At 46.3% G+C, this 13,245-nt stretch overlaps 1 protein-coding gene across 1 annotated transcript in view; it reads left to right on the top strand.

Annotated features, from left to right (window-relative positions):
• Positions 1–5,964: 5,964 nt before the first annotated feature.
• The window catches only part of LOC134936133 (A.superbus venom factor 1-like), a 168,420-nt gene continuing 161,139 nt past the window's right edge, over positions 5,965–13,245 (top strand). Inside the window, exon 1 of the mRNA XM_063931049.1 lies at positions 5,965–6,180. Within this exon, the coding sequence (XP_063787119.1) occupies positions 6,119–6,180 (62 nt within the window). The 5' untranslated portion in view covers positions 5,965–6,118. The remainder of the gene's footprint in view (positions 6,181–13,245) is intronic.

The raw sequence follows: 13,245 nt of genomic DNA, 5'->3' as shown, positions 1-13,245 counted from the left end.
AAACCGACGACAAGATTGTCTTTTCTCGGGATGATTCTGGACACAGAAGTTCAGAGAGTATTTCCTCCGGTGGAAAAGGCTCTGGAAATCCAGAAAATGGTAAAACAGATATTGAAACCATCGAGTGTGTCGATCCATCAGTGCATTCGGTTGTTGGGGAAGATGCTGGCGGCCTATGAGTTTGGCAGGTTCCATGCCAGGGTATTCCAGTGGGACCTGTTGGACAAGTGGTCGGGATCCCACCTACACATGTACCGGAAGATAATCCTGTTGTCAAAAGCCAGGATTTCACTCCTGTGGTGGCTACACAGTTCTCCCCTACTAGAGGGACGCAGGTTCGGGATTCAGGACTGGGTCCTGGTAACCACGGATGCAAGTCTCTGAGGCTGGGGAGCTGTCACTCAGGGGGAAAGCTTCCAAGGAAAATGGTCAAGTCAGGAAGCCTGCCTTCACATAAACGTGCTGGAATTGAGAGCCATTTACAACGGCCTTCAACAAGCGGTACATCTTCTCCAAGATCATTCCGTGCAGATCCAGTCGTACAATGTAACAGCAGTCGCGTACATAAACAGGCAGGCCGGAACGAAAAGCAGAGCGGCAATGGCAGAGGCAACGAAGATCCTCCTCTGGGCAGAAAGACATGTACAGGCTCTGTCGGCAATTTTCATTCAGGAAGTAGACAACTGGGAAGCAGACTTCCTCAGCAGACACGATCTCCATCCAGGAGAGTGGGGCCCCCACCAAGAAGTCTTCGCAGAGCTGACAAGTCTTTGGGGAGTTCCTCAAGTAGACATGATGGCATCTCATCTCAACAAGAAGCTTCAGAAATATTGTTCCAGGTCGAGAGACCCTCAAGCAATAGCAGTGGATGCGCTAGTGGCCCAGTGGGTGTTCCGGTCGGTGTATGTCTTCCCTCCACTTCCGCTGATCCCAAAGGTGCTCAGGATCATAAGGAGAACAAGAGTTTGAGCAATCTTCATTGCCCCAGACTGGCCAAGGAGGGCTTGGTACCCAGATCTTCAGGAGTTGCTCGTAGAAGATCCGCGGCCTCTTCCTCTTCACGAGGACCTGCTGCAGCAGGGGCCGTGCTTGTATCAAGGCTTACCGCGGCTACGTTTGACGACATGGCTGTTGAGCGCCGGATCCTAGCCCATAAGAGTATTCCCAAGGAAGTCATCCCCACCCTTATTCAGGCCAGGTAAGGAGTAACGTCGAAACATTACCACCGTATTTGGAGAAAATATGTTTCTTGGTGTGAATCCAAGAAGGCTCCTACGGTAGAGTTTCAGTTGGGACATTTTCTCCATTTTCTTCAGGCTGGTGTGGAGGCAGACCTCCGATTGGGTCAATCAAGGTCCAGATTTCGGCCTTGTCAGTGTTCTTCCAAAAACAATTGGCCTCTCTTCCAGATGTTCAGACCTTCGTGAAAGGGGTTCTGCACATCCAGCCTCCATTTGTGCCTCCAGTGGCACCATGGGACCTTAACGTGGTGTTGCAGTTTCTTCAATCGGATTGGTTTGAGCCTCTACAAGAGATAGAGTTGAAGTTTCTCACTTGGAAAGTGGCGATGCTTTTGACATTGGCATCCACACGGCGGGTTTCTGAGTTGGGGGCCTTGTCTCACAAGAGCCCTTACCTGATCTACCATGAAGATAGGGCAGAGTTGAGAACTCGTCAACATTTTCTTCCGAAGGTGGTTTCATCTTTCCACATAAACCAACCTATTGTGGTGCCAGTAGTTACTGACACGTTCACTGAGTCAAAGTCTCTAGATGTGGTTAGAGCTTTGAAGATTTATGTCGTTAGAACAGCTCGAATACGGAAAACAGAGTCTTTGTTTGTCCTGTATGCTCCCAACAAGATTGGGTGTCCTGCTTCCAAGCATACTATTGCGTGTTGGATCAGAAGCATGATTCAGCACGCTCATACTACGGCTGGATTGCCGTTACCGATGTCGGTGAAGGCCCATTCCACTAGGAAGGTGGGCTCATCCTGGGCGGCTGCCAGGGGGGTCTCGGCATTGCAACTTTGCCGAGCAGCTACTTGGTCGGGGTCAAACACATTTGCAAAATTCTACAAGTTTGACACCTTGGCCGATGAAGACTTCAAGTTCGGTCAATCAGTGCTGCGGGGTCATCCGCACTCTCCCACCCGTACTGGAGCTTTGGTATAACCCCATGGTCATGAAGTGGACCCCAGCATCCTCTAGGACGTATGAGAAAACAGGATTTTGATACCTACCGGTAAATCCTTTTCTCCTAGTCCGTAGAGATTGCTGGGCGCCCGTCCCAGTGCATACTTTACCTGCAGTTTTGTTTATTAGAGTTACACATGTTGTGTTTTATTAGTTTCAGCATGTTTGCTGTAATTGGTTCATGCCTGTTGGCGTGTGTTATGTTGAATGCCATGTTGTGCGGCATGGTTAAGGTGTGAGCTGGTATGTATCTCACCATTAGTATTAAAGTAAATCCTTTCCTCGAAATGTCAGTCTCCCTGGGCACAGTTCCTATAACTGAGGTCTGGAGGAGGGGCATAGAGGGAGGAGCCAGTTCAAACCCATTGAAAAGTCTAAGAGTGCCCATGGCACCTGCGGAACCATCTATACCCCATGGTCATGAAGTGGACCCCAGCATCCTCTACGGACTAGGAGAAAAGCATTTACCGGTAGGTATCAAAATCCTGTTTTCTACACTGCAATTTAGATTTCAGTTTGAACACACCCAAATCTAACTCTCTCTGCACATGTTACATCTGCCCCACCTGCACTGCACATGGTTTTGCCCATTAGAGAAAGATTTAGCTGTTGAGATCCATGCTTAATCAGGACCATATTGCTTTTAACGGTACCAAAGTGGCAACAACAGTTCCTAAATGGACCATCCCCTTCTGTACCTGCAAACAACAACTGCTCATTCTATGGCTGATTCTGGGAGAGCTGCAGCTGCAGACATGGAGGTACATGGTGATCTTCCGCTGGGGGTGCAGGCAGCTCATGCTGCGAATGTGGTCTGTGCAGACGCAAAAGCAGCCTTGGACGCATGTGAATCAGAATCAGTCTTTAACCACTTGCCTGGCATGGTCGCATCAGATGCGACCATGCCTGCAAGTGCTCTATCTGACCTGGTCGCACAGGATGCGACCAGTCAGATAGAGAGTGTTAGCAGCGGTAGGGAAGAGAAACTTCCTTCCGCTGCTGCTGTCAGGGGGACCGGAAGGCCCCTCTGCCTCCCTGTACTCTCCCCTACTGATTGCCGTGCTGCCAATCACTGCTGATCGGTCAGCACGGCAGGACCCGCCCCCCCTCCAGTGGCTGCAGACAATGGCAGCTGCTGGGGAATGTAAATTGACCCTCCCTAGCTGCCTCCAGATCCCCCCTGTATACCTGGAGGCTGTCCCGGCTTTCAAAATGAAAGCCGCTTTGGTCGCGATGTTCCGATGTTCCCGATTGATATTTCAATGTTTAAAAAATATTTAAAAAATATAAAAAAAGTTTCCTTTTTTTTAATTCATGTTCTTCACCTAATTCACTCATTAAAAAAAAATATGACAATTTCGGAGCTGTTTTTGGCGATATAAATCATCAGTTAAGTGGTAGATCTGTGTCTAAATGTCTTATCTTGATGCCAGTACTGTAGCACCGTGTGCAAGAAACAGCATCGGCGCCCCCCCTAGTTTTTAAAATAGGGCAAGTGCGCACCTACGGCGCATGCCAATTATATGGGGGTGTGGCTTCTTGGGGAATGGGTGTGGACACAAAATTATACCAATTCATATTTCGCTGCACATTAGTCTCCATTATTCAAATTACGCCACATAATAGCGGCATTACACCTGGTAGAGCCCCTTTTACACATTACGCCTGACATAGACCCCTTTTTACACAGTATGGCAAAGCAGAGTCCCCTATTTACACATTACAGCAGGCAGAGCCCCTTTTACACAGTGCGGCAGGCAGAGTCCCCCTTCGTAAACAGTGCGGCAGGCAGAGTCCCCATTTTACACAGTGCAGCAGGCAGAGTCCCCCTTCTTAAACAGTGCGGCAGGCAGAGACCCCTTTTTACACAGGCCGTGGGCGTAAGTACATACCAGATGCCTGGACATATATACATGCAACCACATATATGCACAGTGCACACAGCCACATATATACATATACACACACATGGCTATATATAGCTGTGTGTGTGTTTGTATATATATATATATATATATATATATATATATACAAACAAACACACACACACTTGCTGGATCTGCCTCTCTGTGAGTTAGCAGGACAGTGGGTGCGGGAGCCGGGCAGCAGGGGTCAGGAGGTGGCAACGGAATTGTGAGTGCGGGAGCCAGGCAGCGGAGATCAGGAGTCGGCACCCCACTGTCGCTGCTGGTACTGTCTCTCCGTGTGGAAGCAGGACAGTGGTTGCGGTAGCCGGGCAGCGGGGATCTGGAGTCTGGAGCTGGCACCCCACTGCCGCTGCAGGTCCTGCCAGTCCGTGCGGGAGCAGGACAGTGGGTACAGGAGCCGGGCAGTGGGGATCAGGAGGCTGGAGCCAGCACCCCACTGCCATTGCTGGTCCTGCCTCTCCGTACGGGAGCATGACAGTGGGTGTGGGAGCTGGGCAACGGGGATCAGGAGGCGGGAGCCGGCATCCGAAGTGTGGGGGCGGGAGCTGGCATCCTAAGTGTGGGTGGGGGGAGCCGGGCAACAGGGATCAGGAGGCTGGAGCCGGTAGCCTAAGTGTGGGGGTGGAAGCCGGGCAGCGGGGATCAGGCAGCACAGAGGCGGCTTGTAATGAGTCAGTCTGACTCATTATAATGCTGCAGACTTTGGCCCCCCTGAACGGGGATGCGGACAGTTGCGCCCTCAGGGTGACTGCGCTATGTGCCAGGAACCGCTGGCACACACGTAGTTACGGCCCTGCTTGATGCATCGGATTTGGGGGCCCATTTATCAATAACCGCATTTGCATTGTGATGTGGGCACGATATTAGCAACCAAAATTGCATTGCATGATGTGATTACACCACCCATAAGTATGAAGGAGCAAGGAGCCTGTCCCTGCGGTGTGCTCACTTCAGTGCTGAGACTCATGATTATGCGTGGTCTACTGACCACGCATGCACGATGGCTATTGTTAGGGCGCGATCCAGAGGAACCCTTTCCAGGTTACTTTTGCAAAGTATTGCCCATAGTGCTGATATAGTGGCCGCCTCCTCTGCTCGGCATGGCGCGGCATACTGGGGGGAATGGGGGTTATGCTTGTGAAGTTGTGTCACTGCGGACCCGTCCCTGCTACACAATGCCGATATTACAGGCATTATGTGGCAGGGGGCGGGGCCATGATGATGCGATTTGTTGCAAATCACGTCATCAGCCCCCCCCCTGTCTGCTGGAGGTTGTGTGGTGCTTCGGGGGGTGGAGCCAGGTGGCGGACTTGCCCTCTCTTCCGGGGGGTCATGAGTACCACCAGATTTTCGGGAGCCTCTCAGCCATTCCGCGAGAGTAGAAAAGTATAGCCACAACAGGCTAATGACGTCATCAGATGGCGGTAGCAATAGCGGGAATGTTTTGCATTCCAGAGCATGGTAATATGACAGCATCGTATTCCCCATGGAAACATATAGGGGTTGTGTCTGCTGTCAGAAATGCAGGGACTGCAGCAGATATCGGAGATACTGTATCTGCTGCGATCCCTCCTTTATGCATACCTGTAGGTGTGATATTATGTTTTTGCGGTTACCCCCCTGAAAACATCTGTTTTCGGGGAATATACTGCAAATATTTAATGATAAATGGACCGTTTGGGAATTTCTGCAAATCCCAACTTCTTTTTCTGTTAGCATTCTGACTTCTGAGTGTGTGAGTAGAACAATAACTCAAATTACTGATTCTTTGTGTACTTTAGTGAGTGTGTCTGGTGCTGCGGAGGACACACAATCCCCATTGTGAACCTGTGCTATAGGTGCTGCACGACTGGAAATCACAGAGTTTGGAAATCTCCCCAGCTCCTCCCAGTTACTGGTAGAGCCTGGGACTGGTTACTCTATAAGGTATGTCCATCTCTTGTGCAAGAATAAAACCAGCTGCACAGCGGACTCTGCTCTCCATCCTGACTGCACTATGGGGTGCAGAGGTCTCTGTCTTGTCCTGCTGGCCCTTCTGGCTGGCTCCTATGCACAACCGTAAGTACTGTATACGGCTACAAAGCCTTCACTGCCTATTTATTAACATTATTTTTACTAAAAGAATTTGAAAAATGTTTTCTCACGCTTTTCACATTATTTTAGTATCCCCTGAATGTATTAAAGGGCATTTGGAGCAGTTTTCATGAAAAACTGCTCCAAACCCTTTCATTCACATTTTTTTTAGTAACCCACATCGCATTCACCATACTTATAATGGGAAATGTGATGTGGTCAAATTTACTAAAAAAAAAATGTGAAAAAATACCGCAGTGTGCCTGTGGCGAGATCACAGGGCAGCACTGCGATAAGCACCCTTTTGCCCAGCTTTCTCTGCCCCTGGCAGGGAAAGCTGAGCGGGGACCCGACAGAGTGATCAGCTATGTGTGTCCGATGGACACGCAAGCTGATCACAGTGTAAAAATAAAAAAAGTAAAAAAAACCCAAACATACTCACCTGTCCATGGAACCGGTGTCCGCTGCTCCGTTGAGCGCTGGCGGACGACGGGTCCCCCATATGCTGTGCTGTGACCCCGGTGCAGTAAAGTGACGCTGCAAAACAGCAGCGCACTTTACAGCACCGGGGGTCACAGCGCAGGAGAAGGGCCCGGCAGTCTCAGGAAGCAGCGCGCAACGGCTCCCTGGACTGGTGACTATATTATCCTGCTGGGGGCGGTGTCTGTGGCACGCGTGGCTATTCGCGATGGGGGGGGTCGACTGGGCGGCAGCGGTAGTGGCGATGTAGGTGGGGGCGCAAGCTCTGTTTCTGCATGCGATAATTGATACATCCCTGTGCTGTAATCAGTTATTGCAGTGCGAGTTTGGACGATTTTATCACTTGTCATACATGTGCCTAAGGGGGTTATTCAATTTGTCCTGTCGCTGGCGGGTGATAAGTATCGCCACCGGGGGCTATTTAATTGGCCCCGATAGCCCGGCGGGTGCCGTAGCTTATCAGGGGTTTTGCTTCACCTGCCTCCTGCAGGCGAAGCAAAATGTCCGTTAACAGCCCCGTTTTTGGATGAAAACGGGGCTGTTAACGGACATTTCAACACACAGGTTTCACTGAACCTGTGTGTTTACAGATGTAAAAGCAGGTTTTACCGGCCGAGCTAATTAAATAGCCCAACTGTAGCACCCAAAGAAACATCGGGGTTTTTTACTCCCGATGTCTCTTCGGGCCAAATTGAATATACCCCTATGTCTGCATCAGAAGTGTTAGGTTAGATCCCAGGAGCTGTATCTGGATCAATAATCTTCATTCCCATCAGTTCAATCTTCTTTTACATTATTATTCTGCATTAGATTGTAAGCTCTACAGGTCAGCATTGTCATGTCCCAGTATATTAACAGTTACCTTTACTATTCCACATTAGATTGTAAGCTCTACAGGTCAGCATTGTCATGTCCCAGCATATTAATAGTTACCTTTACTATTCCGCATTTGATTGTAAGCTCTACTGGTCCCACCGTGGCCCAACTGTGTGGAGTTTGTATATTCTCCCCGTACTTGCGTGGGTTTCCTCCGGGTACTCCGGTTTCCTCCCACAATCCAAAAATATACTGGTAGGTTAATTGGATCCCAACAAAAATTAACCCTAGCATGAATGTGTGCGCATGTACATGTGGTAGGGAATATAGATTGTAAGCTCCACTGCGGCTGGAAAGCGCTGCAGAATATGTGTGCGCTATATAAATAACTGGTAATAAATAAATAATAAATACTGGTCAGCATTGTCATGTCCCAGCATATTAATAGTTATCTTTACTATTCCGCATTAGATTGTAAGCTCTACAGGTCAGCATTGTCATGTCCCAGCATATTGATAGTTACCTATACCATTCATTTACAACAGTCACGGACATCTTCCCTCATGTTTGGCCTGTAAATGGATTATTATCTATTCTTATTATAAGATATTGAGATCAGTGGGTCAGTATTATCATCAGTCAGCAGATCAGTCTGTATGTGGCATATTATCCGATGCATTAGAATATAACTATATAAATCCTCTAATCACTTTTAAGTTTGATATAAAACTAGCTTCTTAACTAAAGCATTACAAATTGCAGGCTCTGTGGGTTATTGTTATTTGTAGCTGACAAATTATTACTGGTGTATTTGATTGCAAATGCAAACCCCATGTATCCGTTTCAGTGTTAGTTCATTTTGTGGATAGCAATTTGACATACTGTATATTCAATGTAATTGTGAGTTTGAAACATTGTTGCTTGTATCATATTGGAATTTGGTAGTGATTCCTTTTACTGATCCATCTATGTTTACTGACCTTACAGTAAGTAACATTTTCTGTTCTTGTCACACGTGTCAGATTTTACATTGAGCTCTACATCTGTTAAAAGTCTAGTTTGTGTAATTGAATATATGTAACTGCATTAGCTATTAAGGTAACGCTTTATATTTAACCCTTTCTGGAAATGCCCACATTTTAAACTTGTGCCTTAAATCAGTTACACAAAAAAAAAACAAAAAAAAAACCCAAATAATTATTGGGGGTAATTCCAAGTTGATCGCAGCAGGAAATTTGTTAGCAGTTGGGCAAAACCATGTGCACTGCAGGGGGGCAGATATAACATGTGCAGAGAGAGTTAGATTTGGGTGTGGTGAGTTCAATCTGCAATCTAAATTGCAGTATAAAAATAAAGCAGCCAGTATTTACCCTGCACAGAAATAAAATAACCCACCCAAATCTAACTCTCTCTGCACATGTTATATCTGTCCCCCCTGCAGTGCACATGGTTTTGCCCAACTGCTAAAAAATATCCTGCTGCGATCAACTTGGAATTACCCCCATTATGTGCACCAAAGTGATCTTTATGTTGTTTTCTGAGGCAGGCAGTAATTTCTTATATTACATAGAGAAATTATTTTTGTTTTAGTTTATTATACAATAATGGCAAAACAAACAAAAACAACAAACAAACAATTGCAACTTTTTTATGATTTTTATTTTATTTTCCCATAATTCAGAGTACACTGTAATAATACCAAATTTGCCTGTTTTTCCAATAGAAATAGCTTTATGTGCAGATTGCATGGGTATCCGTTTGGATGGTCGACCATGTTAAAGTCCACTATTGGTCGACATTGACATGGACAAATGGTCGACACATGGCAGGTCGACGCATGAAAAGGACGACATAGCTTTTTGTAAAAAAAAAAAAATTAGACTTTTAACATTTTCATACTTTACCATCCACGTGGATACGATTGGGAATAGTAACCTTTGCTGAGCGCAGCGGTAGCAGAGTGAGGCACCTTGCCCGCAGCATGGTGAGCGAAGGGAGCCATGCAAGGAGACGCGGTGCACTAATTGGGGTTCCTGGTCATGTTCCGAAAAAAAATGACACCAAAACCAGTTCAAAAATCCATGTCGAACTTTTCATGTGTCTACCTGCTGTGTCGACCATTTCCATGTGTCGACCATGTCAATGTCGACCTAATGACTGTCAACCTTAACATGGTCGACCATTCATACCGGAACCGATTGCAAGTGCAGTAATGCTTCAAGGGTTCACCAAAGCAATGTCTGAGTGCTGCAATCTCTCTACCTGCTACCCCCACTGTCTGATGTGTACAAGGGAATGGGGGCAGGGAATTAGCACTGCCAGCTATGAAATCACCCGCTGGCTTAGCTTGGCTTGGTCTGACTATTTCTGGGAACACTATGTGTGCATCAGGACTTCTGTCAGATAACAAAAAAAAAAAAAAAAACTCGTTTAGCGGCAGATGTACCTTGGTGAGTGAGAAAGTGGAGAGAGATAAAGTACCAGTCAGTCAGATCCTGCCATGATACAGGCTGGGTTTAAAGAATGACAGTTAGGGGCTGAACGGTCGGTACTTTATCTCTCTCTACTTTATCGCTCTCCAAGGTTCAGTACATCTACCCCTTAAGCTGGGTACACACTAGGCAAGGTGTGTACCCAGCCGATCCGATTGGCGACGGGACCCTGCATGCGGCAAGTGCATACACACTTGATGATGCCGGGTCCGATGGGGGGAGCCACACGATGTGCCGCATTCTGCAGCATGTCATCGCTAGTGACATCCCTGGTTGGCCCTGCTGCAGGGCTGACGGGGGACGTCACTAGCGACCTGCGGGAGCGCGCATATCATGGGTACACACTAGAGGATGTATCCGATATGTTGCTCTGATCCACGGTATCTGGCGACATACTGTATCATCTAGTGCAGGCATGTCCAAACTGCGGCCCTCCAGCTGTTGAGAAACTACACATCCCAGCATGCTCTGACACAGCTTTAGCATTCTCTGACAGCAAAACTGTGTCAGGGCATGCAAGGATATGTAGTTTCACAACAGCTGGAGGGCCGCAGTTTGGACATGCCTGATCTAGTGTGTACCCAGCTTTAGTCTTCATATTGTATTGATCACTATAACATTGCAGGGGAAGCCACTCTCCCTGGATGTGATTTTAATACATTTGGGTGAATAATGGTCAAGAATAGCAATGATGATAAATTCTTAGTGGGTTTAAGATCTGGTAATTAATATGTCCCGGGAATCATGGTATACTCTATTACTGCGGACTAATCGCTTACAGCACTGTTATCCTTGGAATAGATTGCAGCGGCAGTGTTGTAGAGTATTAGTATAATTGGGAGGAATTTAGATGCATTCAGTCACCATCATCTCAGTTTGCACTCACAATCTGCAATTCATTTGCCTTCAACCAGGTTCTTGCCCTTACTGTGCTTTGGTTACAAGTACACACGAAACGTGCATTAAAATTAAACCGCAAAATATATTTACCTCCATCCAGGGGCGGAACTCCCAGAGGCAATGGAGGCACCTACCTTCCGGGCTCCAAGCCCTAAAGGGGCACCCGCATGTAGAGCAGCACCTGTGTGGTTCACAGCGGGATCCAAGTGCGAGCGCTGCTCTTTCAACGGAACTCTGCGCCGCACCCAGTGGTGCTGCAGAGTTAATTACCTCTGTCCCAGGAGCCCTGCTAACACCTGCAATAGGGGACAGGATGGCTCCTGTCTGGTACCGCTCAGCCTGCACTGCAGCAAGTGATGGTGCACCCCCTCCTCCGCTGCTGCTGCTGTATTGTGAGATGGGACCCATCAGTGAAAGCTGATTCTGCATGCTGGAGGTGGCTTAATCTCGTGACTCAGACCCTGACCCACTGGCTGCTGTCACATAGCTGGAGTCCTGCCAATTCACTGCACTGCCTATATAATTCCATGGGTTCAATCAGGAACGGTCTCTTGTCCAGCTTGCTACTATACCATATAGAACACACACCTATATAGGTGAGGGTGTTTCTTTAAAGGTTTCAAAGGCACAAACTGACAAAAAATGCAGTGACTGTTTCTGGATGTATTTTAAAAGAATGTTCATGTGAATGTATGTATTGTATTGTACATTTTTTTTATAAAATTGAATTGGAATCAATTTAATTGGGCCAATTTGGCCTTTTTTCTGTTTCGGGTGTGTTTTCTGGTGTGAGGGTGTACTTACAGGTGACACCGATTCTGTGAACCCACACTGTGGAAGAATACCCAGAAAAAACTACTAGAGTGTCTTTAACCCGGTAAATTGCCGATTTTTCAGCCTTCCTAAACGGTTCTAGCTGCGATGTGAAAGGGCCACCCAGAATTTACCGTTTTCAAAATACTGGTATTTTGAAACGGTTAAAAAGCAGAGTCCTACCCGTTTCAGAACCGTTTCACTGTGCAGTGTGAAAGGCTCTGAAACTGTATTTCCAAGCCACAGGAGGTGATAGGCTGTCTCCATGTGTGATGTCACCAGGCAGAAGCAGGAAGCTGGAGGAAAAACACATCAGACACATGAGAGTGGGTTTAGAAGCGTTTTCTTACTGAAAATATATTATACAATGGCAACTTGGAGTGATGAAGAGGTGAGGGAGCTGCTAAGAATCAGAGGGGATGAGGAAATCTGCAGACAAATAACTGGGACCGTCAAGGATGCACTCATATATAAAAACATGGTTAAAATGCTTCAAGCTGCTGGGTTCCATCGTACAACTATCCAAATTATTATTAATTAATTAATTAATTAATAATTATTAATAATGTGTGGGCAGAAAAGTCCATTTATAATGACAACCACTGTTTTCTATGGGTGAAACGGGTTCAGTGTGAAAGGTACCAAAACGGTAATGAAATGGTAATATACTGGTTACAACATGCGATGTGAAGGGGGTTTAACTGCTCAGACCCGTTTTAAGAACCGTTTAAAGAACCGTTTCAAAAGCAGGTTTTGCGATGTGAAAGCAGCATTAGAAGGCTATACTGAGCGCATTTGGTTTTTGTTTTGTATACTATTCTTACAGGGACTTGCTCCAAATTGCCGCTGGTGATTTGAGTGCAAAGGTTAAGACATGTCTTGTGTTTGTGATATATATATATATATATATATATACATATATATATATATATAGAACGGTGGATAAGGTATTTCGAAGCGACCAATGATGTCACATAAAATTTGGGAGACCGTAAATATAAAAATATTTTGACAATTTATTACTAAGTACACCAGTAAAAAACAGTAACGCTACTAAAATCACAGATAAAAGATGTTTTAAAATCTTTAGAGCAGGCTAAAAATACAGAAAATTCATCCCTAAAATGATGTTAAAAAATGGGCGACATAAACTGCATAAAATGATGGTAAAGACAAGATAACAAAGAGAACCGTAAAACTGCTTAACTTGAGAAGATGGGTTAAGTGTTACCAGACTTAACCCTTCTTCTCAAGTTAAGCAGTTTTACGTTTTACTCTGTCCACCGCTGGCAAGATTTATAGAATCAATTGTCTCTATTTTGTCAGCTTGGTGTTTCTAAGGCCAATAATGGTTATGCTGTTCCTCTAGTGCACAGGTTCTCAAACTCGGTCCTCAGGACCCCACACAGTGCATGTTTTGCAGGTCTCCTCACAGAATCACAAGTGACATAATTAGCTCCACCTGTGGACCTTTTAAAATGTGTCAGTGAGTAATTAATACACCTGTGAACCTGCTGGGTTACCTGCAAAACATGCACTGTGTGGGGTC

Source organism: Pseudophryne corroboree, chromosome 6, assembly GCF_028390025.1.
Source record: "Pseudophryne corroboree isolate aPseCor3 chromosome 6, aPseCor3.hap2, whole genome shotgun sequence".
Classification (NCBI taxonomy): Eukaryota; Metazoa; Chordata; class Amphibia; order Anura; family Myobatrachidae; genus Pseudophryne; species Pseudophryne corroboree.
This window is presented reverse-complemented; position numbering and strand designations above follow the sequence as displayed.